Genomic DNA, 27,805 nt, shown 5'->3' with positions numbered 1-27,805 from the left:
TGTGTGTGTGTGTGTTTCCATTTTGCGATTTTACGTTGAATCACTATAAATGTCCGTTTCACTTTTCAAACTGTTGCCACCCAATGTTAGAGTCCTGCATTATATTTGAAGAAATTAAACAGTGAAAAATCTGCATAAATGTATATATATTTCTCGCATTGTGATAAAACAACGGAACATAGAACCATCGAATTTTGAACGACGTAATCCTCCTACGAATATGGGCATGTGGAAGACCAAATTTGAAATTTGGAATTTGTTTTATTATCGATTTCATATTTTGTAAAACTTTAACGAATTTTTGATTAACAATCTCAAGGATTTCAAAGCGAGCAATGGCAACACTCTACGGAAAAAAAAAAAAAAAACTTTTTATCTCTAGCGCACGGAACTGTGGATCGGAAATTCTAAAGATAGGCTCATTTTAAACTTATTTTTACGACATTGCTATTGAACTGAATTTTATTGTTTAAGGGCAAAGAACATGATATTTAATAAATAAAGGTAACCCACAAAAAGTTAAAAATCGCTCCTTTGGACGTAATTTAAAATCAAGACCCTTTCGGGTTTTTTTTTTTTTTTTTTTAGTCCAAAGGGGCTTTGAACCTGAAGGACTATTGTTTTCGTGTTGCGATTTTGCGTCGGACTCATAAACGTCGGTTCACTTTTCAAACTGTTGCCACAAAATGTTAGAGTCCTGCATTATATTTGAAGAAATTAAATAATGAAAAATCTGCATAAATGATTGTCTATTTCTCGCATTGTGATAAAACAATGGTACATAGAGCCATCGAATTTTGAATGACGAAATCCTACTGCGAATATGGGCATCTGAAATGCCAAATTTGGAATTTGTTTTATTATAGATTTTATATTTTGTAAAACTTTAACGAATTTTTGATTTACAAACTCAATGCTTTAAAAGCGAGAAATGGCAACGTTATATAGAAAAAAAATACTTTTATCTCCATAAAAGAACGCGAAACAACTTTTGAACGCGAAAGAACTTTTCGCGAAAAATTTAAAATACCAGCTCGCGAGACTGTGTATATCGGAAATTCTAAAGATATGCTTAATTTAACATTATTTTGCGATATTGCTCTTGAACTGAATTTTATGGTTTAAGTGCAAAGAATATGATATTTAATAAATAAAGGTAACACTCAAAACGTTAAAAAAAAAAAACGCCCCTTTGGACGTAATTTAAAATCTGAAACATTTCAGATTTTTTTTTTTTTTTTTTTTTTTTTTTTTATTTATTGTCCAAAAGGGAAATTTTCCTGAAGGACTCTTATTTGCGTTTTTGCAATTTGTGTTGGTTCACTATAAATGTCCGATTCACCTTTCGAATTGTTGCCACCAAATATTATCGTCCTGTGTTATATTTAAAGAAATTAAATAATGAAGAATCTGCGTAAATGTATGTATGTTTCTCGCATTGTGATAAAACAACGGTACCTAGAGCCATGCAATTTTGAATAACGTACGTTTCCACCCGAATATGGGCATCTGGAAGCCCAAATTTGGAATTTGAAATTCGTTTTTATATTGATTTCATATTTTGTAAAACTTTAACTAATTTTTGATTAACAAAATCAACGATTTCAAAGCGCCGAATGGCAACACTGTACGGAGACAAAAAATATTTCTATCTTCAGCACGTGAGACTGTGTATTGGAAATTCTAAAGATATGCTGATTTTAAAATTATTTTGCGATATTGCTGTTGAATTGATTTTTATGGTTTAAGTGCGAAGAACATAATATTTAATAAATAAAGATAACCCACAAAACGTTAAAAATGCACCCCTTTTGGACGGAATATTTTTTAAAATTATTTTTATTCATGTATACACTCAAAGAGGCGGAACTCCGGCATTTCGATAACAATATTAAAAGAGATCACATCAATTGGCCGGCAATTCGAAACCAATATTAAAAGAGATCACATCAGTTGGCGTCTACTGTATAAGAACTTCGCACTTGCATGTTCGTTCTCGCACAGTGGATTCTCTGAGTGCTGCCATTCGGCACTGCATAAGATCTTTAAATTTCTTTTCAAGTTTAATCGGACTTCTGTTAACTAAAAGAAATTGAACAATTTAATGGCAATAATCGCAATTCTTAATATTCTAAATATTTATTTTACTTTCTTAATATTGCATTTATTTGATTTAAACTAAAATGCATTTAATTTATGATATTGTCAACTGATAATTTTTGTGAGCATTGACAATTGTGGGTTTTTTTTCCGTTCTTCTTTAATTAAAAAGATGTTTTTACTGCCATTTTTATGTAGCTCGTACAAATATTTTTTTTTTATTTGTTTTTTAATCTTTACGATGTTTCCCATTTTTTCAAATTAAAAAAAAATCGAAGATTTTAGTTTTTAGTGGTAAACTCATCTTCAGATTTGAGACTGGATTCTGTAATTTACAGATTGGCACTTTCTTTTCTCCCTCGCTTTCCCTCGCCCCCCCCCAAAAACGAAAGCTAACGGGAACTGTTTGTGCAGACTTCGTCTAACACTGTAAAACAAGCGTTAAGTTAATATGTTTTTCGTGTCCTGAGGACGTTTGAATTAATCTAGCTCACACAATTTGATATGAAAAACAGTCAATAAGCCATGCGTTATATTGTTGTGAAATTTTAAAAAATAAAGATATATTCCAAATAACGTAATAAGAATACAGCTGAAAAATTACACAGGATTTAAATGTTAGTGTTTTTTAAATAAAAAAGAATGAACTTTTTAATTTTTCGTAACGCTTCTAATAGATGTCTTTATTTTCAAATTGAGATAAAATCTTGTCCCATGGAAACAGATGGTTTTTGTTAGCAATAATCGAAGATGCATTTTAGAGTTATTAGTGGGTTTTTTTTTTTTGTTTGTTTGTTTGTTTGTTTGTTTGTTTGTTTGTTTGTTTGTTATGTGCAATGCCCTTGCCGGGACTCGAACGTGGACCTCTCGAATATGCGCCGAATGTGCCACCGCTACACCACGAGAGCACGAAGAAATGAGCAAGAAAATACCTTATCTACCCCCGTTTCAAAGAGGTATTAGGGATTAGGACGAAAAGGCAAATGTTTCCGCGCACAAATACTGAAAGTTTACTTTTGATCCGACTCCGCAAAAAGACATTGCCGGAAAGTTAAAAATACAGGAACAAGTGGATTTTACATTGAGTAAAACTTTATCTCGGTAATTTGTATTGAAATTAAATAAATGTAACTGACCGCTTTGTTAGCTGTAACCGTAATTCCACACCTTTTTTGCTTTCCAGAAATCTCGAGAAGCAGAAATTACTAGAAAGAACTCTCGATTTAGTTTAGTTACTGTTATTGCGAGTGTTTTATTTACGCGTGGAACTGAGATATCAGATTTAGCTTTCTCTCTAGATGCGCCTTTTTTTTTTCCCCCTTCATCCTTTCTATTTAATTTGTTTAGTAGTTTGAAGTATAACTACTGCGTGATGTTGTGAAGTTTTGTACGAATATCTCTGAGGAAATTTCCAGAGTTGTGTTATATTTATTTTGATAAGAATAAATTTTCTTAACCTTTTATTGGACTTGCGCATTCAATTTATTATGAACAAGTACGAATGCAACAATATAAACTCTGGTGCAATGTTAGAATCTCAATCCTTTCAGAATATTTTGTTCCCCTTTTCCCAAGATCTCAGGACGTTAAATTTCGTTAAAAATACCTTTTTTCCTCAAATCAAGACCCCACAACAACCAACGTTTCCCTACAAACCTGAAAAGCGACATATGGGCGGTCGCTACCTTTTTCCGTCAGAGGGCGCTGACTTCCGTGGAATCTGAATCGGTTTAGGCGTGACCGCCCGGACGCATATTGTTTCCATATCACTTGACGAGGTGGGAAACGGAGAACGTTCCCATATGGCACAATTTCGAACTGCACTTTTTTTAAAATATATTTATCAGTTGCACTCATTTAAAAAACACTGAGAGTATTTTCTGGGTAACAATACTTCGAGGTCGAATGATGCACAGTCAGTTGGAATTTGTCGTAAAAGAGGACAACATATTGGGGGGGGGGGGGGTCAAAACAAATTCTGATCGTCGTTTATTACCGATTTACAACGGTATTTTTTAGCATAGATAAATGCATCATTATACGTTCTAAATGCGAAAAATTTTATTATTATTTGAATTAACATAAGAATTTGAATTGACGTCGTTAATTTGAATTAACATAAGAATTTGAATTAACGTCGTTAATTAATTGTCGTTAATTTGAATTAACATAAGAATTTGAATTAACGTAAGAATTTAATTTGAATTAACATAATTTAATTAATTAATTTAATTAATTTGAATTAACATAAGAATTTGAATTGACGTCGTTAATTAATTGTCGTTAATTTGAATTAACATAAGAATTTGAATTAACGTCGTTAATTAATTGTCGTTAATTTGAATTAATTACATAATACCGCACTGTAGGAACTAAAATCCAAACTTAAAAAAAGGGGAAGTAAATAATGAAGGAAAAAATTAAATGAGAACAATAGCCTGAAATTAAACAAAAAAAAATTTAATTTCAAAAAAATTTTTAAATACAAAAAGAAAAAAAAATACTTTACGCCCAAAGCAAAGTTTTTTAACATTTTTTGGTGTTACTTTATTAAATATCATGTTCTTCGCACTTGAACTATTCAGTTCAAGAGCAATATCGCAAAATAATTTTAAAATGAGTAAGTATATCTTTAGAATTTCCGATACACAGTCTCGCGCGCTGGAGATAAAAATGTTTTTTCTGTACAAAGTTTCCATTGTTCGCTTTGAAATCCTTGCGTTTGTTAATCAAAAATTTGGTAAGCCATACAAAATAGGTTTTGGTATATTAGATCATGGCAAAGCACTGGAGGGCTATCTGCCTTAAGGAAGGGATGCCTTCGTGGAGGACATTTTAAGGGAAACTGGCTCGTATACACGTTACACATGGGGAAAACCGCGAACGGGCTGGCTGAATGCAGCCAGCCCGTTCGCGGTATTCGAACACCGGACAGAAACTACCAATGTTCAGCGACGTTACCGCTCGGCCGCTGGTGGGCCATACAAAATAGGAAATCGATAGTAAAATAAATTCCAAATTTCAAATTTGGGCTTCCACATGCCCATATTCGCAGGAGGATTACGATATACAAAATGATATGGCTCTAGGTACTGTTGTTATATCACAATGCGAGAAACATACATACATTTATGCAGATTTCTTCATTATTTAATTTCTTTAATTATAATACAGAATGATAATATTTAGTGGCAGCAATTTGAAAAGTGATAAGGACATTTACAGTGAATCGGCGCAAAATGCCAAAACGAAATTAATAACCCTTCTCAGCTAACGCTCCTTTGGGCTGAAAGAAAAAAAGAAAGATCCATTAAAATCGACTTAACAATGTGCTTTCCGAAAAAATTTCATTTTAATAATAAGCGCCTTTAATACATTAGAACATGTATGACAAATGCATATGTGCGCAAGGTATTTAAGGGTCAGTAACGCAGTTGTTTACTTCTTTGTTTAGCGCGTTCAAACGCTTCTTAATTTCATGATGCATTCGTTTATCAGGGTTGGCCAAACTTCATGTCAGTAAGAGCCGCATCTAGATTTTCTAAAAGCCACAAGTTCACATTTACATCAGTATAGAAGTAGTGGAGGAGGTTTTAAATAGAAAGAAATCCCCGATAAATTTGTAAAAAGAGTCTAAACTAATTAATTACTTCTTTTTGGACAATGAATAGCTTTAGTTTACCATATTTCATACATATATTTTGTATGCACGAGATGCACAAATTGCCAGGGAGAGCCATATCAGGCTCGCGATCCGCACTTTGGTCACCCCTGACATATGTAGTATGTAAAGTGTTCTAATTATGACATAAAGACGAAATTTACCACACAAATTTTGTTAAAATTAAAAATTTTGCATCAAAATGAAGAAGACAGCCGTTCTTTCAAACTTTTCCGAAAACAGTGTATCCACCTGTTCTAATTAACTAATATCCGTTATTACTATTGTTATTATTATTATTATTAAAAGAAATTGGTACTATCCCGTTTTGAGGGCCGTAAAAAAATTACAGCGGAAATGTATGCGCAAAAGCGCCAAATCTAGCAAACGCGCTCATTTCAAAGCGCGCCAAATCTAGCGTACGCGTTGATTTCAGATTGCGTAAGTTTATATAGTTCTATATTTCTTAAGATGTCATTGAAATACTAGTTTAATTTTTAAATCCTTTTTTTATATCCTATGGATTTAATAATTTGGGTATTGCCAATGACCAAAAGTCGACAATAGAATTTTGGGTAAAGTGCAGAATCACCCGCTGCTTAACGCGTTTTAAGAATTGCACATACTCGGTATCCATGTGCACATCGACCTATTTTCACTTAAAAAAATTCTAGAATTGCACAAAAATGGCACTGCGCACACCCTTCACTTTATCTATGTACACTTCGGCATATTTTCATTTAAAAAGTAAAAGAAAATTGACAAAAATCCAATTGTATTTCCCTTGCAAAAAGCGGCAAACAAATAAGTTAGCGATTCTGCACTTCTGAATTCCGATTCTGAATATTTTCAAAGAAGAGGCATCATTCATTATAGAAAATTACGTTTAAATAACCAACGAGATGAAACTATGCTTTAGCGGTAGCGAAATAGCAATGCGGGAAATAAGCAGAAGTATTATAAAAGGCCTGATTTCAGATTGCGTAGTTCTATATTTCTTAAGATGCCATTGAAATACTAGTTTAATTTTAAAATCCATTTTAGATTTTTTTTTTTTTTTTTTTTTTTTTTTTGTTATGTAACAAAACAAAATGTATGTTGATTTTTTTTTGTTTTGTAACAAAAAAAATCAAAAAAGGATTTTTAAACTAAACTAGTATTTCAATGACGTCTTACATATATATGACGTCTTTATATATATATATATATATATATATATATATATATATATGACGTCTTTATATATATATATATATATATATATGACGTCTTTATATATATATATATCCTATGGATTTAACAATTTGGGAATAGCCATGACGAAAAGTCGGCAATAGAATTTTGGATAAAGTACAGAATCATCCACTGCTTGACGCGTTTTTAAGAACTGCACATACTCGGTATCCATGTGCACATCGACCTATTTTCACTTAAAAACTTTAAAAAAATCTTAGACTTGCACTAAAATGGCACTGCGCACATCCTTGACTTTATCTATGTACACATCGAGTACACTATTTTCACAAAAAAGAAAAAGAAAATTCACAAAAATCCAATTGTTTTTACCCTTGTAAAGAGCGGCGAACAAATAAATGAGCGATTCTGCACTTTACCGAGAATATTTTCAAAGAAAAGGCATCATTCATTATAGAAAATGACGTTTGAACAACCAACGAGATGAAAGTATGCTTTAGCAATAAGTCGGTAGCGAAATAGCGATGCAGGCATCCATTCAGTTATGTTTAGCAATTTTTATATAAATTATAATAATGATCTGAAATAGTTATTTACACTCTTATGCTTCCATTCAGTCATGTTTAGCCTTTTTCATATAAATTATAATAATAAAAAAGTATTTAATGAAATTAACCATTCATCTAAATTAAAACATCAATCTTAGATAGTTATTTACTATTATACTTCCTTTCTTGCCGCAATGATTAGGGTTGGAGCAATTATTTTTGGCAGCATTGGCATCAACAATAGTTTGGTGATTTTTTACGGCCCTCGAAACCGAATAGTACCGAAATTTCTTCGGTAAGAACACTGCCAGTCGATTTTTGCGGGTTGGCGTTTTTTAAATACCAGTCTCTTCTTCTGCCATTTAATTCTTATCCTCCATTGTATAATGCCAAGCTAAAAACACATCATATTCTGCCAAATATTGTACGCCTCGTATGTAATTTCCACTATGGGAAGCAGAAAAGAATTCATTATTGCCACGAAATGCAAGAGAAATTTTAGCCCAAAACTTTATTGTTGCTACTACCGTTTCATTATTTTTTCTCCCTTATTTGCCCACCAGCATCCGAGCGGTAAAGACGCTGAACACTGGTAGTTCGGTCCGAGGTTCGAATCCCGCGAACGGGCTGGCTGCATGGGTGTTTTCATGGTTTTCCCCATGTGTAACGTGTATACGAGCCAGTTTCCCTTAAAAAGTCCTCCACGAAAGCATCCCTCCCTTTAGGCAGATAGCCCTCGTCTGCTTTGCCACAACTGAATAATACCAATACCTCCATTATTTACCCCCTTTTCATTAGCCTGGATTTTACTTACTGCACAGGATGAAATTCCTCGAATTTAGAACATGTAATGATGAATCTAAACTAAATTCAATGCACCAGTATCTGCTTTCTAGACCGTAGGCCTCGGTGTGTATGAGCACATGCCAATGTTAAGTGGACAGCTTGTCGCAGGACCCCTGGTGTTTAGTCCCCAAGCGAACTTGGTACTCATTTTATCGACCCACTCAAGGAATAAAAGGCTGAATCAACTATGCCCTGCCCGGGAATCGAACCCAGGACTTTTGGTGTAGCTGCGAAACGCGCTAGCCAATGATATATTCACCTATGCTTTAAAAAAATCCGTTATAACTATATGTGTGTATGTGTACGCATAATAATAAAATCAAAAACGGGAAGATGGTTTGTTATTTCTTGATTATTTAATTAATTTAAATAATTGGCTACTGGTAGGTCCACCATCGCAGAGCGGCAAAATCGATGAAACACAGCTAATTCCGATTTGAGTTCAATTCCAGAATAAGGGTGTGGCTGCATTCATGTTTTCGTAGTTTTACCCATGAAAAAGTGTATACAAGGCAGTTTTCCTTAAAAAGTCCTTCATGAAGCCACCCTAGAGCCTGATAGCCCTCGAGTGCTTTTTCATAATTAAATAAATCAAACCAAACCATGAGTATCCAGGAAAGAATTGGCTGCACCAGCGTTTTCCTGGTTTGCTCCCAGTGCGTAAACGCGAACTCGTTTTTCATAGGAAGTTCTCCACGAAGGCATACAGACTCTCCTCAGACAGAGAGCTATAATTAATGTTTAGTCGCTTGAATAAACAATCTGAATATCTCTACGTTTGTACCGCTTTTATAGCTATTTATCAATATGAATGTACCGTTTTTATAGCTGAACTTGTGTGCTTAAACTTCGCCATCAAATGCTTCTCTGAACAAAATAGTGCTGTTTCAGACTATCTCATTTGTACTGATTCCCTTTCCTCCTTGGAGATCTTAAAATGTATTTCTTCTCCTAATAATATCATTATCGAGATTCAAAAAGAACTGAAAAACCTAAAAGATAAAAATATTTCGGTTTCATTTTCATTTGTTCGTGGTCATACAGGTGTTGTTGGAAACGAACGAGCCGATTTCCTGGCTAAGACTGTGACTAAGCGGGAAATTGACACTTTTGTCAGTATCTCTAATTCCTTTTATAAGAAGGTCATGTATGAAAGTATTGTGGATTCGTGGAACCACGAATTCATTAATTCAAATAAAGGGAGCTTAATAAAGAGATTTTTTTCCCTTCTATCAAAATGAGATTGTCATGTCATCACTTCTTTACAAACTATAAATTAACCCAATTTCTTACTGGCCATGGAAATTTCAAGTTATTTTAACAGATACTAATTCAGAAGTCAAACAACAAAAATCAGCGTTATATTTTCAAAATTTCACAGGACTAAAACCGAAAATGAACAAGATAGGAAATAATGATTAGATAAGATAAGAAAGCCTGGACAAGAATCAGCAAGTGGCGCCATCTGTTGATGAAACCAGAACTAAAACAATTTCTTTAAAGGCCGAAGGCAAAGATGGATTGGAATTAGGATCGTTAACTAGAACAGAAAGATTTTTTGAATTAGAAATGCCTCTAGACTCAATGCCCCGGTATCTGCTTTCTAGACCGTAGGCCTCGGTGTGTATGAGCATATGCCAATATTAAGTGGACAGCTTGTCTCAGGACCCCTGGTGTTTAGTCCCCAAGCGAACTTGGTACTCACTTTATCGACCCACTCAAGGAATAAAAGGCTGAATCAACTATGCTCTGCCTGGGAATCGAACCCAGGACTTTTGGTGTAGCTGCGAAACGCGCTAGCCAATGATATATCCACCTATGCTTTAAAAAAATCCATTATAACTATATGTGTGTATGTGTACGCATATCCAATTCTCCAATGGAAGACGTTTTTTGAATAATTTTGGCCGCAGAAAAATTGAAAGTGTGATTTTCGGACCAACAGTGTTGAGCAACAGAACACATCTGTGTTTCCTTTTTGTTAGAAAAGAATTTTACCAATTATTTCCGAGAGAAGTGCCTTTAACACCTTCTGTCAATTCATTGTAAAACTTTGTAATCATCCTTAATTTTATTTCAGTTTTTTCTTCTGTTTATTTTGTATTGTGTTTTATACCTACTTCTGTAAACCCCACGTGATACTATGTGGTGCATGGGGAAGTTATTGTGTTTCTTTAATAAAAAAATATCTCTACGTTTGGGAGATGACAGTATTTTTCAGTCAGCCATACAAAGAAACCTACTGAGAACGAATCACTTTTTAATCAGTCGCATTTCAGATACGGTAAAGTATTAAGATAACTCAACTATAGTGCATTCCTAAACTTCTAATATTGTTGCGTGCGTACGGGTTCGTTATGAAATGAATGCACAAGTCGGATGAAAAATGAACAAAAATTTATTATTATCACAACAAAAATGCTTAAATTTTCTCAAATTATCATGCAGTATTACAATATCTCACAGTAGTTTTCTTTTAACTACTCAAATGTCCAATAGAACGTAATTCAAAACAGCTAAAGAACGCTAATCCGCGAATTCGCTACAATCAACAACAGTAGTTTTCTAAACAACAACAAACTAAGCAACTACTACAAACTGAGATGTTTTCCTCCTTTTATAAGATTTTAAAATCACGCGCTAGAATTTTCCAGCACTTTCTCGAAATCAAAAAGAGATATTTATTTATTTAACGCACGCGCTCTTGTATTTTTAATTTTTCCGGCTTAGCTTTCTTTTAATATTCGTCACGCGCTGCATTGCGCGAGAAATAAAACCATTTAATTTATAATTGAACTAACATTAGCTTTTTAAATACCAAATTCGTAACACTGCCCCCTTCCCAAGGACTGCACGTTCCGGGCAGTACAATCCCTGGACAGGAAGCTAAACTTACAACTGTGGCATAAATGCAACTGAGGCATAAACATTACATTACAATATCAAACAATATAAACAATAAATGCAATAACTAACTTAAACAAATCAAATGCTATTAAATACTAAATACAAAACAAATACTAAATACAAATCAAATACTAAATGCAAATCAAATACTAAATACAAATCAAATCAAATACACATTTATAAACAAAAAGGACCATGGTCTGATACTATTTACAATTATTTACATTACGTACTATGGCCATAGTAATGAGCTAACCTGTCGTAATGAACGACTTTAGGTTTAGAGTTCGAAGACTTACGAATCCGAACCACGACGTCATTCAGTCTTTTTAGGACTGTGTACGGCCCATCCCAAGGTGACTGTAATTTCGGACAAAGTCCTTTCCGTCGAGTCGGATTCCACAACCACACCTTGTCTCCTTCGTGGAACTGATGTTCAGTAGCTCTTGTGTCGTAGCGGGTCTTCATCTTCTCCGTCGCCAAGTTGACTCGCTCTCGTGCAAAGTTGTGCATCATTTCAAACCGTGTCTGGAGATCTTGAATATATTCCTCAGACGATGAAGGAGCATCCGGAGGGCGGCCAAACAATAGATCACAAGGCAGACGAAGGTCACGACCGAAGAGCATCTGTGATGGAGAATAGCCGGTAGTCTCGTGGACAGCACTGCGGTAAGCCAGTAAAAAGAGTGGTAATTTCTTGTCCCAGTCCTGTTGGTTTCTGGAAACCACTAACGAGAGGTTATTAAGGTTGGTTCGATTGAACCTCTCTACCATGCCGTCCGACTGGGGATGCAATGGCGTCGTTTGAGTTTTGTCAATGCCAAGTAGTTTGCATAGTTCTTTGATTACTGCCGAGGCAAAATTCCTTCCCTGATCGGAATGTAACTGAAGAGGCACTCCGAACCTGGAAATCCAGTGCTGTATCATTACCTCAGCTACTGTGACTGCCTCTTGATCAGGAATAGGATAAGCTTCAGGCCACTTGGTGAAGTAATCAATGACAACGAGTATGTATTTGTTGCCATCAGCAGTTCGTGGCAGAGGTCCCAGGATGTCAAAGGCGATACATTCAAAAGGCGCACCTACGTTGTAACGTTGCAGTCTGCCTCGGCTGCGTTTCCTCGGTCCTTTCCGACCTGCACAGGCATCGCAAGATCGGCACCACTTTTGCACGTCATTCTTTGCATTATTCCAGTAAAAGCGCTCACGAACTCTCTGTAAGGTCTTCATAATTCCAAAGTGACCTCCTGTAGGGCTGTTATGTAGTTCTTTGAGGACATCAGGAATCCGGGATCTTGGAAGTATCAGTTGCCATCGGAACGTCTTCCCATCATCCGACTCGAATTTCCGGTATAAGACGCCGTTTCGAATGTGAAGTGAATCCCAGAGTGCCCAGTATTGTTTTGTTGTAGGACTACAGATAGAAATGTCCTGCCATGTAGGTTTTCTGTTTGATGACTCTATTAAATCAAGTATGGGTTTAATGTCGCGGTCTTCCAGCTGGTCTTTCCTGACTTCATCATCACTCCACGGGTCTCGATCAGCCGATGTTGATGTTGTAATTTGTCTTGCGACCGGAATCAGCAGCTCGTATTTCGCTTCCACCCTGGAACAATATCGGCAGTTTTCTTGGCAAGGTCTTCTAGACAGGGCGTCGGCGTTTCCGTGTGATGATCCCTTACGATGACGGATAGTGATGTCATATTCTTGGAGTCTCTGTATCCACCTGGCTATTTGACCCTCAGGATTTTTGAAATTTAAAAGCCAGGCCAATGAGGCATGGTCCGTGCGGAGGAGGAATTTTCTCCCGTATAGATAATGATGGAAATGTTCTACAGCTTTGACAATGGCGAGCAACTCTTTCCTTGTGACACAGTAATTCCTCTCCGGTTTAGACAGGCACTTGCTCCAGTAAGCTACTACCCGTCTATTTCTTGGGACAAAACAGCACCGACACTTTCATTGCTCGCGTCGGTGTCGAGAATAAATGGTCTGTCGAGCTGAGGATACGTCAGGATTGGAGCAGATGTTAAAGCTTCCTTTAAGTTGTTAAATGCATCCTCGCATTCTTTTGTCCACAAGAACTTTTGGTTGCTCTCTGTCAGCTTGTGAAGGGGTCTTGTGATGGAAGAAAAGTCCTTCACGAATCTCCTATAGTAGGTGCAAAGCCCTAGGAAGCTTCTCAGCTGATGGACATTTTCGGGACGCGTCCAGGATTTAACCGCTGATACCTTTTCAGGATCCGTGCGCACACCTTCTGCAGAGATGACATGTCCCAGGTAAGTCACTTCCTTTCGAAACAATTTGCATTTAGCGGGAGTCAGCTTCAGATTGGCCTCTTTCAGTTTCTGAAGCACCTTTCTAAGATTTTCTAGATGCTCTTCAAAACTCTTTCCGACGATGATGATATCGTCCAGGTATATCAGACAGGCTTCGTAAGAAAGGCCTTTCAAAACAGTCTCCATAAGACGTTCGAATGTTGCCGGCGCATTACACAGTCCAAACGGCATCACTTTGAACTGCCAAAGTCCTTGTCCCGTAGTAAATGCCGTCTTTTCTCGGTCATCAGGATGGATTTCTACCTGCCAATACCCACTCTTTAAATCAAGTGTTGAGAACCACTTGCTTCCAGAAAGAGTGTCTAGAATGCCATCAATTCTAGGAAGAGGGTAACTGTCTTTCTTCGTAACCTCATTCAACCGGCGATAGTCAACGCAAAATCTTGTTGAGCCGTCTTTCTTTCTGACGAGAACGATGGGAGATGCCCATGGACTCGCTGAAGGCTCGATGACATCGCCTTCTTCCATATCTTTTAACAGTGTTCGCACCTCTTCCTGTTTAGCAAACGGTAGACGTCTTGGATGTTTCTTGATCGGGGGATGATCGCCAGTATCTATTCTATGTTGTGTCAAACTAGTTTGACCCACGTCAGAAGACGAGCGGGAGAAAACAACTTGAAGATCTTTAATGACGCGATCGGCAGCATTTTTCTCTTTATCGTTTAATTGTGCATTCTGCAATAACTCCGATGTAATGCTCTCTGAGGACACGGATTCTGGGATGTTACTCTTTTTTTTCAACGCTGGTTACTGGAGTACATGTTGCAACCACTTCACCTTTCTTAATAACTCTCGACTTTTCAGTTACATTGGCGACTCTCACCGGGATAACCGTTCTGGATAGGTCGACGAGTGTTGAGGCTACTAATACTCCTTTTGGGATATTACAGTTATTGGGATATTCTATGATGCCGTAGCGGAAATTTCTATTTTCGGCTATGGATCCAGGAAGTAAAATTTCTGTTCTTGCCGGTATTGTAATATAGTCTTGTGCTATGATTTTATGGACAGATTTAACTTCTTCATCATTAACGAGAAATAACGCTATGTCCTCAGATGTAGAATGTAATTCGTTATTTTTAAAATCCAAGGAACAGTTGTATTTCCTTAGAAAGTCCAATCCGAGTATGCAAGAATCAGTGATCTCTGCTACATATGCCGTGTGATGGTAAGCGGCACTTCCAAACGTGATGTTAACATTTACTTTTCCGTCGATGTCGATCTTCTCACCGGACACAGTCTGGAGGGTAACGCAGGGCGGCGTCCAGATAAGTTTGTTTCCTAGTTGTTGAGCCAAATCTTTTCGGATGATGGTGACGTTGGCTCCTGTATCTATAGTCATATTGCACGGAACTCCATTAATATGTCCTATTATGAAAATTCCATTACTGCCGCCTCTCACTGCAGAAATCTGAAGCGCTTTAAACGGGGGCTTTTCATTATCTGGCAACCTCCGCCCCGCGAGATGGCCACTAATTAGTTTCCCTGCTGCTTGTTAGAAGCGGTCTTAACATCAGTACCCTGGGGTGTTTTGCAGTTTCGTCGTATGTGTCCTTCAGCACCGCAGTTCCAGCACTTAACGGTCGGTTTCTTCTCACCAATATTCCGTCTCAAGGCGTTCAGTTGTCTAGTTAAATCGTCAAGTCGAGCGGTGACTTCCTGGCTCCTGGACTTGAGCTTGAGCTCCTGGACTTGAGCTTGATCCCCTGGCTCCTGGACTTGAGCAGCTCTGACTGGGTGGCGGTCTCGACGAGTGGCTTGCTGGGCTGCCTCAAATTTCATGGCGTACACTAGAGCACTTTTTAAATCTTTTACATCCGCCATTCGTAGAGCTTTCTGTATTTCAGTATCTCGGATGCCGTCGATAAAGTATTGCAAGGACAGGATTTCCCTTGTTTCTGTCGGGCATTCCGAAAAGGCGAGATGGGACAGCCTTTCAACATCCGCGGCGAGCTCCTGAAGTGTTTCGGTAGGCTTCTGTTGACGAGATTTTAATTGGAGCCTGCTGTAGTGTTTTAAACACTTCTCCCCAAAGCGCAACTCCAAGGCGCCGGACAGAGCTTTGAAATCTAACCTTTTGTTTTCGGGAAGAGTCTGAAGGATATCCGCTGCGTCGGCTCTTAGAGAAGCGGCGAGATGACAGGCCTTAGCTTGGGAATCCCATCCATTCGCATCCGCCACGATAGAAAATTGTGTCTTATACACCTGCCAGGAGGTCTTCCCATCATATGTGGATAGCTTCAGAGGTGGACGAGCAGGCATTGGTAAGAATTTAAAATCATCACTCCTGCTTCCTGCCGACGCTACGAATTTCTTTAAAGTATCCATTTCTTTGGCAACTGCAGAAACTCTCTCATCAATTTGTTCTTTTACAGAAGAAACTCTTTCTTCTATTTCTTCTTTCACCGAAGAAACTCTTTCTTCAATATGTCCAACTTTATTTTGAACTGCGTCAATTCTGCCTTCCATAGCTTCAAATTTATTTTCTATTATGCAAGTAATTTCTCTTTTCATTTCTTCTTGACCAGCTTGAACGGCTTTCATTTCGTCCTTAACGGATTCCTGGCCCAATTTCATTTCTTCCTTAACGGATTCCTGGCCCAATTTCATTTCTTCCTTAAATGATGCTTGGCCAGCTTCCATCTTTTCTTGGAATGCAGCAAAAGCACTAATGAGCTGTCTCAATTGTTCTTCCATCGCTCTTGTTATTGGCATTCAAATCCCACTTCTGACACCAAAAATTGTTGCGTGCGTACGGGTTCGTTATGAAATGAATGCACAAGTCCGATGAAAAATGAACAAAAATTTATTATTATCACAACAGAAATGCTTAAATTTTCTCAAATTATCATGCAGTATTACAATATCTCACAGTAGTTTTCTTTTAACTACTCAAATGTCCAATAGAACGTAATTCAAAACAGCTAAAGAACGCTAATCCGCGAATTCGCTACAATCAACAACAGTAGTTTTCTAAACAACAACAAACTAAGCAACTACTACAAACTGAGATGTTTTCCTCCTTTTATAAGATTTTAAAATCACGCGCTAGAATTTTCCAGCACTTTCTCGAAATCAAAAAGAGATATTTATTTATTTAATGCACGCGCTCTTGTATTTTCAATTTTCCGGCTTAGTTTTCTTTTAATATTCGTCACGCGCTGCACTGCGCGAGAAATAAAACCATTTAATTTATAATTGAACTAACATTAGCTTTTTAAATACCAAATTCGTAACAATATATTCCGCATCTACGAACTAGAATGGAGAGAAAGACGCGAATTAAAATTTAAGGAAATTTAGCATTCAACAAATGTATTTCGAAAGATTAGACACAAATCTTTTTTTCTTTAAAAAAAATATATATATATATCTTATAAAAGCCAAAGGACGTTAGCACAGAGGAGAATATTGTGGCCTTTTACTATAAACGGCGTTTAACTTTTCAAATTGTTGCCACCAAATATACAGACCTGTATTATATTTAAAGAAATTAAATAATGAAAAAACTGCATAAATGTACGTTCTTTCTCACATTGTGATAAAACAACGGCACCTAAAGACATCCAATTTTGAATAACGTACGTCTCCACCCGAATTTGGAATTTGTTTTCTTATCTATTTCATATTTTGTAAAGCATTGAAGAATTTTTGATTTAAGAATCTCAACGATTTCAAAGCGAGCCATGGCAACACAGTACGGAAAAATATAAACATATATATATCCAGCGTGCGAGACTGTGTATCAAAAATTCTAAAGATATGCTCTTTTTAAATAATTTTGTGATATTGCCGATGAATTGAATTTTATGGTTTAAGTATTAAAAACGTGATATTTAATTAAAAAATCTGATGTGTACACCACATGACTTCCTTGTACGGAATATTAAATTATACGCATTTTTTCTTGCATTGCATTTAAACTTATTGGATTGAATTAAATCTACTTCGCCGACAACACATAAACCACAACAGAATAAATACGGAATATTATACGGAATAAATACGGAATATTAAATTATACGCATTTTCTCTTGCATTTCATTTAAACTTATTGGATTGAATTAAATCTACTTCGCCGACAACACATAAACCACAATAGAATAAAATTCACGCATTCTTTAAAATTCACGCTATTTGTTTACAATACCATAGCGACTCTCTGGCGCTAGATTCACTAAACAGTATTATATTTCGTTCATATTATAATTCATAATGCACAAAATTGATGTCATTTAAAGAATTATCTAATCGTTGCAACATGTTCTATTCAAATACTATAATAAAGCTAGAACGATGTATGAAAGAAATTAAGCAAACAAAGCAAAAAAGAAACGTTTGAGCATTTCTCATTCAATTAATTCAGTTCTGACTTCGCGACAAGCCAAAAATACATAAAAACTCATAATGTATGTATTAAATATTACGAAGTACATCTTAAACACATATTTCCTCGAAAAAATTCCAGAAAGGATTAAGCATGATTTAATTCGCAATAATAAAAGAAGGCGTTATCTTTGTTGTTGCGAAGCTAAGTTTCTCTAGATTGGCAACAAATCCACTAGTCTGCTGTTTCAAATGTAAACAAGCAATGGCCGCCATCAAAAAAAAATATCAGGCTTAGCGGCACTTAAACAACTTTAAAATTGTTGATAATTCTAAAAATATTGCATATAGATTTACTAAGGACATCAAAACCTTAACTGGAAGATAAGAACAACATAAATCAATCATTTTTAAAGCAAAAAATGTACAATTTACAAATATACAAGAGTAAAGAAACTGAGATCACTGAGTCGGGTAACAGAGTGGATATATATATAAATATATTTATATACGTTTGGTGCGCCCGACTGCAACCAAAATACGAGGTGCACATCTACATGTTATAGCAGTCCTATATACAAAATTTCAACGTTCTGAGGCTACTCGTTTTTGAGTTATGCGAGATACGTACGTACGTACATACGTTCGTACAGACACTACGAAAATTTCTCTTCAGAATTCATTTTAAAGCAGTTTTATAATTTTTTTTGGTGGAAAAGAGTCTTTTATTCTCTCCTTGCGTATCGAATGCAATTTAACATGGAAAAACATCGTTAAATTGCATTCGATAGCGGTCAAAATGTATATTTTCGTTGAAATATGCTGCCTGAAACTTTTCGCGATTACAATACTTCCTTTTTACTTCGTACAAGGAAGTAAAAAGGTAACACACACAAAACGTTTTTAAAAAAAAAAGCCTTTTTAGAGTAATATAAATTCTGAAAACTTTCCGACATTTTTTTTTTTTTTCCTTTTGTATTTTTACTATGTGAATATATATATTACTTAGTGGTTTGTTAGAACGTGGATTTATGTTACTATAAGACGGACTTCGTCAAGTTCTTCCTTTAGGTATGTAACCGAACCAACGTGTAGGCGCTAAAATCCTTGAACACTGTTTATTATTCCAAAACATATTCCTAAATATTGGCTAATTAAAACGTACTTTTACGGCTCACCAGCGGCCGAGCGGTAACGTCGCTGAACACTGGTAGTTCGGTCCGAGGTTCGAATCCCGCGAACGGGCTGGCTGCATGGGCGTTTTCGTGGTTTTCCCCATGTGTAACGTGTATACGAGCCAGTTTCCCTTAGAAAGTCCTCCACAAAGGCATCCCTACCTTAAGGCAGATAGCCCTGGAGTGCTTCGCCGTAATCTAACAAAACCAAACCAAACTAAAATGTACTTACAGCCAGCGATGATAATACACATTTGAAATGGTTCCTTTCGCTGACAAAAACTGGTGGACCGAGGCCAACATTCTCAATAGATTTCGCATGGATTTACAGAGTGTCCTTGAAGCAGAAGAAATGGCAATACTTTGTGTTGTATGTGTTCTTACCGTTGTTGAAGACGTCTCCTTAAGATTTCAAAACATTATTCTTTACTTTTTTTGTCTAACTGCGCATTCATTCCAGGGTTAGAATTAGCCGAAATTAGGAAGTTATTGCGAATGTAGAAGAGTTCCGTAGCTTGCTATTAGTCTATTGAACCAAACAAAGAAATTAGACTATACTGCCTGAAGGACTTCAGTTATTTCCCTACGCTATACATTTAACATGAACAAAGACAATTAGGAGATGATACAACACACCTATGTTATAACGAAGTGAAGAAGAGAACAATATATTAATTAACCTTGGCTGTGAGCACGTTGATTCTTTTCGAGCTTTGCTTCATCCAGTATGTCCTTCAGCATGTTATTTTGCAAATGGAAGTTTTCAGTAACATAATGTATTTTTTTCTTTGCGTCACAATACGAAAAAATTTCTTAAACGCTTTTCTATAAATGAAATCAAGCAAGACCTTTCTCTGGTACTATTTGTGTACCATTCTTGTACCACTTGTATTATGATACGTTTATTTCAGTTATTGTAATCTACTTCGCGGTATACCGTATATTCCGGAGTATAACCCGCACTTTTAATACAAAAAAGCTGGTGTATACATAATATGACTTCCTTGTATACTGGAATATTGACTAATCTTTGGAATATGGTAACAGGTAGTTTGGTGACATTTTGGTAAGGCGATAAAGGTTACTAGCTAGGATTTTATCAGTGTACATGGATAAATACAAGAGTGTGCGCAATGCCATTTTTGTGCAATTCTGGGATGTTTTTTTAAGTAAAAATAGGTTGACGTGTACATGGATGATACCGTGTATGTGCAGTTCTTAAAAACGCGGCAAGCAGTTTGCGATTCTGCACTTTCTCCCAATTTCGCAGCTAATCTAAGTCATGATTAAGCATTTTTGTTCCATAAAAGTTCTAGTATAAGAGTAATTCGGCTAGCAGATTGTAAGGGAAAATGTTGAGTTAAAAAAAAAAAAAAATGCCTTTACTTCGTGAAAACAAAATGGCGTCCAAAGCAAAACTAGCAGGTTGCTGCAGCAGGGTTGGTCGCCAAATTTTCGCCAAAAAATCGCCAAGTTACCATAATTTAAAGATTAACCGGAATATTAAATTATACGCATTTTTTCCTGTATTTCATTTAAACTTATTTCATTACAGATATATCTATCATTGAATTAATTCAGTTCTCATTTCGCGGCAAGACAAAAATATATAAAAACTCAAAATGTGTTCATTAAAAACTGAAATACAGGAAAACATAAAACACCAAATACAATTAAAACAATTTTAAAAAATTTACAATTAAAATTACAGTTTCTACGCAAAAACAAGCAATTTGGCCGGCGTGCAAGAAGACAGATTGTGCTCAAAACTAAAAGTTTCCTTTTGGCCCACTCGGCAAGTATACTAAAAGAGCAGAAAGCATTAATTCACTGCTCTGCTAAGTTTCAAATATAAAATATAAATTTGATATTTTTCTTTGACTTATTTTTATTTGGAAGTTTTTGCAAATTTCCTATCAAAATTCAATCAACAAAATCATTCAATCTACTCAGAAGAGCTATTACTCGTAATTTCGTTTTGGCATTTTGCGTCACTATAAATATCGGTTCAGTTTTCAGATTGTTCCCACCAAATATTATCGCCCTGCATCATATTTAAACAAATTAAATAATGAAGAATCTGCATGACCATATGTATGCTTCTCGCACTGTCATAAAACAACGGTACCTCAATTTTTGCCATCAATTTTTGAATAACGAAGTCTCCATCCGAATATGAGCATTTGGAAGACTAAATTTGGAATTTGTTTTATTATCTATTTCATGTTTTGTAAAACATTTATGAGTTTTAGATTAAGAAACTCAACAATTTCGAAGCTACAGTGTACGAAAAAAAAAAAAAACCATTTTTATCTCCAGCGCGCGAGACTGTGTATCGGAAATTCTAAAGATATGCTCATTTTAAAATTATTTTGCGATGTTGCTGTTGAACTGAATTTTATGGTTTAAGTGAGAAGAATATGTTATTTAATAAATAAAGGTAACACACAAAACATTAAAAAATGCTCCTTTGCGCGTAATGTAAAATCTGAAAGCTTTCAGATTTTTTTTTACCCTGTAGTAGTAATTGCTGCCCGTCAGCTATTTTTAAATTGTCTATTGGGCAGTGTGCAGTGTAAGTCTGGGACCACTGTTGTAAAGTATCGTTTACGTAATATGTCTTTTTGTGTTGTAGTAATGTGTCATAGAATTCATGGAAATGAGAAAGATAGTGATATTATATTAAATAGTTTTCCAAAGCACATTTTACTTTTGGCCAAAAAAAAAAAAAAAAAAATCTGAAATATTTCAGATTTTAAATTACGTCCAAAGGGACGTTTTTTAACATTTTGTGTGTTACCTTTCTTTATTAAATATCATGTTCCTCGCACTTAAACCATAAGATCCAGTGCAACAGCAATATCGCAAAATAGTTTTAAAACGAGCATATCTTTAGAATTTCCGATACAGAGACTCACGCGCTGGAGATAAAAATGTTTTTTTCTGCACAACGTTGCCATTGCTCGCTTTGAAATCCTTGAGTTTGTTAATCAAAAATTCGTCAAAGTTTTAAAAAATAGGAAATCGATCATAAAACAAATTTCAAATTTCAAATTGGGTCTTCCACATGCTCATATTCGTTGGAGGATTACGTTATTCAAAATTCGATGACTCTATGTACCGTTGTTTTATCACAATACGAGAAATATACATACATTTATGCAGATTTTTCATTATTTAATTTCTTCAAATATAATGCAGGACTCTAACATTTTGTGGCAACAGTTTGAAAAGTGAACCGACATTTATGAGTCCGACGCAAAATGCCAAAACGAAACTAATAGTCCTTCGGGATTCAAATCCCTTTGGACTAAACAAAAAAAAAAAAAATGGATACGTGTTGAGGACAGGATTCTATTAATGTGAAGAATGCAAGAATTTGCAGCGAACATTTTCTGTGCAGTGATTGTGAAGAAAGATAACATGAAAAATCGCTTGCTTGGATTGCCGCAAAAGAAACTGTTGCAATCCAATACTATACCAAGAAAAGAAAAATAATGCAGAGTGCTTTGAAGAACTACACGAATTAAATTTAAAGAAAATTCATTTTGAGGCCGATTACGAAAATGATGATAGGGATAATAAATCAAATACGAATTATTTTAAACTAGTAGAACACAGAAATGACGATGTAAAATTACTAAATGATCTAACAATAATACATTGATAATTTGTAAAAAAAAAACAAAGCTCTCTTAGTATTTTAGTAATTTATAATCGTATAAAACGTCAAAGTAATTTCGGATAAAAAAATCTTTCTCCTTAGGTCCTCTTTTGAAAGATTAAATAATTCTCTTCAGATACTGTGAGCAAAGTTGTTTTGTTAAACTTAACACAACGATTTTGTATTTATTTAAATGTAATGTAATGTATACGTATAAATGTGAATATAAGTTAGACAATTATTGGCTAATCTTTCATAAGCGGGGTACGTTAGCGCAAAACTCTTTTGATTTGCGATGTCAAACCTCAGATCGCCGTTTCATTTCGCAATTACTAATTGCAACAAAAAAAAAAAAAAAAAAAAAAAAAACGGCGATGTAAAACTTAACATCGCCAAACGAAATTGACGCTAAATTCAACGCAAGCATAAATTACTACAAACTAATACATAAATTTAAAATAAACTAAAAAATAAAAACTGAAGGGTTTCAGATTTTAAATTACGCCCAAAGGGACGCTTTTCTAACGTTTTGTGTGTTACCTTAATTTATTAAATATCATGTTCTAGGCATTCAAACCATAAAATTCAGTTCAACAGCAATATCGCAAAATAGTTTTAAAATGAGCGTATCTTAAAAGTTTCAGATATACAGTCTCGTGCGCTGGAGATAAAAATGTTTTTTTTTTTTTTTTTTTTTTTTTTTTTTAGTAGTCCAAAGGGGCTTTTTGTCCCTGAAGGACTATTGTTTTCGTTTTGCGATTTTGCGTCTGACTCATGAACGTCGGTTCACTTTTCAAACTGTTGCTACAAAATGTTAGAGTCCTGCATTATATTTTTGAAGAAATTAAATAATGAAAAATCTGCATAAATGATTGTCTATTTCTCGCATTGTGATAAAACAATGGTACATAGAGCCATCGAATTTTGAATGACGAAATCCTACTGCGAATATGGGCATCTGAAATCCCAAATTTGGAATTTGTTTTATTACAGATTTTATATTTTGTAAAACTTTAACGAATTTTTGATTTACAAACTCAATGCTTTAAAAGCGACAAATGGCAACGTTATATATAAAAAAAAAAATACTTTTATCTCCAGCTCGCGAGACTGTGTATATCGGAAATTCTAAAGATATGCTTAATTTAACATTATTTTGCGATATTGCCCTTGAACTGAACTTTATGGTTTAAGTGCAAAGAACATGATATTTAATAAATAAAGGTAACACTCAAAACGTTAAAAAAAAAAACGCCCCTTTGGACGTAATTTAAAATCTGAAACATTTCAGATTTTTTTTTTTTTTTTTTTTTTTTTTTTTTTGTACAGTGTTGCCATGGCTCGCTTTGAAATCGTTGAGTTTTTCACTCAAAAATTCCTTAAAATTTTACAAAATATGAAATATATAATAAAAAAATTGCAAATTTGGGCTTTCGGATGCCCATATTCGGATGGAAACGTTACGTTATCCAATATTTGATGGCTCCATGTACCGTCGTTTTATCACAATACGAGAAACATACATACATTCTTGCAGATTCTTCCTCGTTTAATTTCTTTAAATATAATACAGGGCGATAATATTTGGTGTCAACAATTTGAAAAGTGGTTCGCAGTTTATAGTTTTCTACGCAAAATGCCAAAACGAAATTAATAGTCCTTCAGGGTATATTGCCGTTTTGGACTAACAAAAAGTGCAAGGTCACAAACATGAAACTAATAGTTACAAAAATCTTCACTTGCATCAAAAAATTGTCAACCAAGTAAATAAATTCAAATTCAGCTTTTAGTGTACTACAGCTTTTAGTCTATAGTCCTTTATTCTTTAGTGTACTACAGCTTTATAGTCTATACACTAAAAGCTACTACAACTTTAAGGGTAGAGACTATACGGAATGTTTTACATGAAGGAAGCTATTATGGAAGGGCAGATAGAAAAAAAAAACCTTTAAATTAAAAAATAGAGATTAAAAATTAAAAAAGAGATTGGATTTTGCAAAATCTCATGTTAATTTATCAGACGAGTTTTCGAACATAGTTATTTTCTCCCGCGAATCGAAGTTTCGAAGATTTTCGGGAGTGATGGACGACAATATGTGTAGAAAAAGCCAAACATCGAACTGGGAAACAGCATTTGGCTAATCTTAAGAATATGGTAACAGGTAGTTTAGCGACATTTTGGTAAGGCGATAAAGGTTACTAGCTAGGACTTTAGCAATAACCTGAGAAGTATACAGGTCGAATCACAGATTATTTTGTCTCAGAGAAATGAGAGATCATGAGACATGTCATGTGACATTTTCCGGAAAATTCCGATCGTGATTTTACCTAATAAGCACTTAGAAATAATTTCGCTGCTAAAGTGCAGAATCGCCCACTTATTTGTTTGGCGCTTTTTACAAGAGTAAGAAGAATTGGATTTTTGTCAATTTTCTTTTTAAGTGAACTTCTTTTTAAGTAAACAAGTGACTTCTTTTTAAGTGAAAATAGGTCGACGTGTACATAGATAAAGTCAAGAGTGTGCACAATGCTATTTTTGTGCAATTCTGGGTTGTTTTTTTTTTTTTTTTAAGTGAAAATAGGTCGACGTGTACATGGATACCGTGTACGTGCAATTCTTAAAAACGCGGCAAGCAGTTTGTGATTCTGCACTTTCTCCCAATTTTGCACCTAATCTTCGTCATGATTAAGCATTTTGGCTAATCTTTGGAATATAGTAACAGGTAGCTTGGCGACATTTTAGTAAGGCGATAAAGGTTACTGGCTAGGACTTTAGCAATAATCTGAGAAGTACACAGGTCGAATCACAGATTATTTTGTGGTGACTTTTATAATGGATAATTTAGAAAGAAAGAAAAATTAATATAATTTCTTGCATATTTTATACGTGCAAATGTTCATCCATGGAAAGGGTATACGCAAGATGAACATATAAAAGCTTGCATAGTGTACATACTTTTTAGCGATCTGGTAATTTCATATATGTTCTTTTTACCGACTTCAAAGATTCACACAATTTTCCTGCATTTTCGTGCAAATTTTTCTAATTTATGAGAAAAATTATTTACATGTTTCATATATAAATTTGCCCTGTAAAAACAAATTTCTGTGCACGTTTGTTCTACTACTTTCCGGAAAATTCCGATCGTAATTTTAGCTAATAAGCACTTAGAAACAATTTCGCACCTAATCTTCGTCATGATTAAGCACTTTTGTTCCATAAAAGTTCTAGCATAAGCATAATTCGGCATAAGCATAAGCATAAGCATAATACACGTTAGACATTGGGGAAACCACCAAAATGCCCATGCAGCCAGCCAGTTCGCGGGATTCTAACCTCAGACCGAACTACCAGTGTTCAGAAACTTTACCGCTCGGCCGCTGGTGGTCTGCAATTCTATTGGAATGAAATAGAATAATGCAGAAAACAGGTTTAATCCTAGTATCCGGTGCACACGGGATTTGGCTACTTTTGGCGACTTTTATGATGAGTAGTAAAAACGGGACATATACGATTAGTAGTAAACGTGTATTCAAAGAATATATATAGTTATACATAGTATATACTATGTGTATAGTGTACTATCACTATATATACATAGATGTTCTTTTGGTAATTTTTGGTGTTGGCGATAATTTTTAAAACTGCGCCAAGGCTGCACCGTATACTAGGATTTTACCCAGAAAACAAATGCTATTGAATGCTTCTGGAATCAAAAATCATAGAACCATAGCAACTGCTATTAGGATGAAAAACCATAGCAAAATGTTTCTCATTCCAATCTGTCGTTTTCTTTCAGCAATCAAACAGTCTAAGCAAGCGACTTTAAAAAAAAATTTTCCTCAAGTTACAACTAATTTCAGTCTAATGCAAAGGAAATAAACTTGCAAAGGAACTAACTTATCTACTTGCAAAGGAAATAAAGAGTTAGCTACTTACCCACTTTCTTGCTTCGTAGCTTACCACGCTACCAATCACATCCGGGTCATCACTCTTCTGTAGGGATAATTCCATGTTGACTGCAAATAACGACACTAAACAGTTGAATTCTTTTATTAACGATGAGCAGCTCCCTCCTTGCACAGAAGCATTGCACACTTGGCGATGGAAATAAGGGCAACCGAGTGAAAAGCAATTTCAGTCTCTTGGACACCGGCGTCGTGGAAGCTTCATTAGAAGCTACCAAATCCTAGTTCCGCCAATAAGCCGTCACTAGCTTGTTATACTGCAAGCTGTGTTCTAGCATCTTAAATTGATGCTTGGTCGGTATACTGGCCTGCAGCAAGTGACAGTGATCCCTACTCTTGCCAGTTATTGAAAGAGTCCCATTAGCGCCTGACTTGTAATACAACCGTAAAGAATATTCTCCAAAAGAGAAAAGTACCTGACCACCGGGAGAAAAAAACACACTGTAGCGCTTTGCTTCTACAAATTGAAGACCGCGGTCTGGAGACTGGTCGTTGTCGATGCTGCTGTTCTCCCAGAATTCATTGCAAAGACACAATATCAAACTGAGTGGTAAAAGCGCTATGCAATTCTGCTTTCTCATTAGTCATCCTGATTGTTCAGTGCAATGCAAATGAGCTAAGGCTTAAAAAAATCTATCTTCGGTTCCTCTAGAATACCTTACTCCAAGATTTTTGCGAAATTTGCTGGGTTATTTCTTACATTTCGCTCATAAAATCTTCCATTAACCCGTATAGTGAAATCTTTGATTGGATATATTTTTAAATCCGAGTGTAGGCTTCTGTTTCTGATAAAATACGGGGCACCTGTGATAATTATAAGAACTTTATTTTGAAACACCTGAAGTTTTTTGTAGTCTTTCCGTCCTAAATTTAATACGCCATTATAATACTTCAAGTAGATGAATGTTGGTGATGTGTCCTGGGAAACAGGCAAGGAAGTGAGGATAGGGGTGTGATCACTTGTCACGTGTGCTCTGAAGACACCGTGATTGGGTGAGAGGTAACCCAGTAGAAAGGTCCTAAAATATAATTTTTATGGAAAAATACGAATATTTTAAGTTATGATAAATTGCAAG

At 35.4% G+C, this 27,805-nt stretch overlaps 1 protein-coding gene across 1 annotated transcript in view; it reads right to left on the bottom strand.

Annotated features, from left to right (window-relative positions):
* LOC118180628 (A disintegrin and metalloproteinase with thrombospondin motifs adt-1-like) overlaps positions 1-27,282 on the bottom strand; it is a 152,437-nt gene extending 125,155 nt beyond the window's left edge. Inside the window, exon 1 of the mRNA XM_085821226.1 lies at positions 26,701-27,282. Within this exon, the coding sequence (XP_085677352.1) occupies positions 26,701-26,775 (75 nt within the window). The 5' untranslated portion in view covers positions 26,776-27,282. The remainder of the gene's footprint in view (positions 1-26,700) is intronic.
* Between the last annotated feature and the right edge of the window lie 523 nt (positions 27,283-27,805).

Source organism: Stegodyphus dumicola, chromosome 7, assembly GCF_044657685.1.
Source record: "Stegodyphus dumicola isolate Sdum_Otavi_A_Nest chromosome 7, ASM4465768v1".
Lineage (NCBI taxonomy): Eukaryota > Metazoa > Arthropoda > Arachnida > Araneae > Eresidae > Stegodyphus > Stegodyphus dumicola.
Note: the sequence above shows the minus strand (reverse complement) of the source record. Positions and strands in the feature narration are given on the sequence as shown.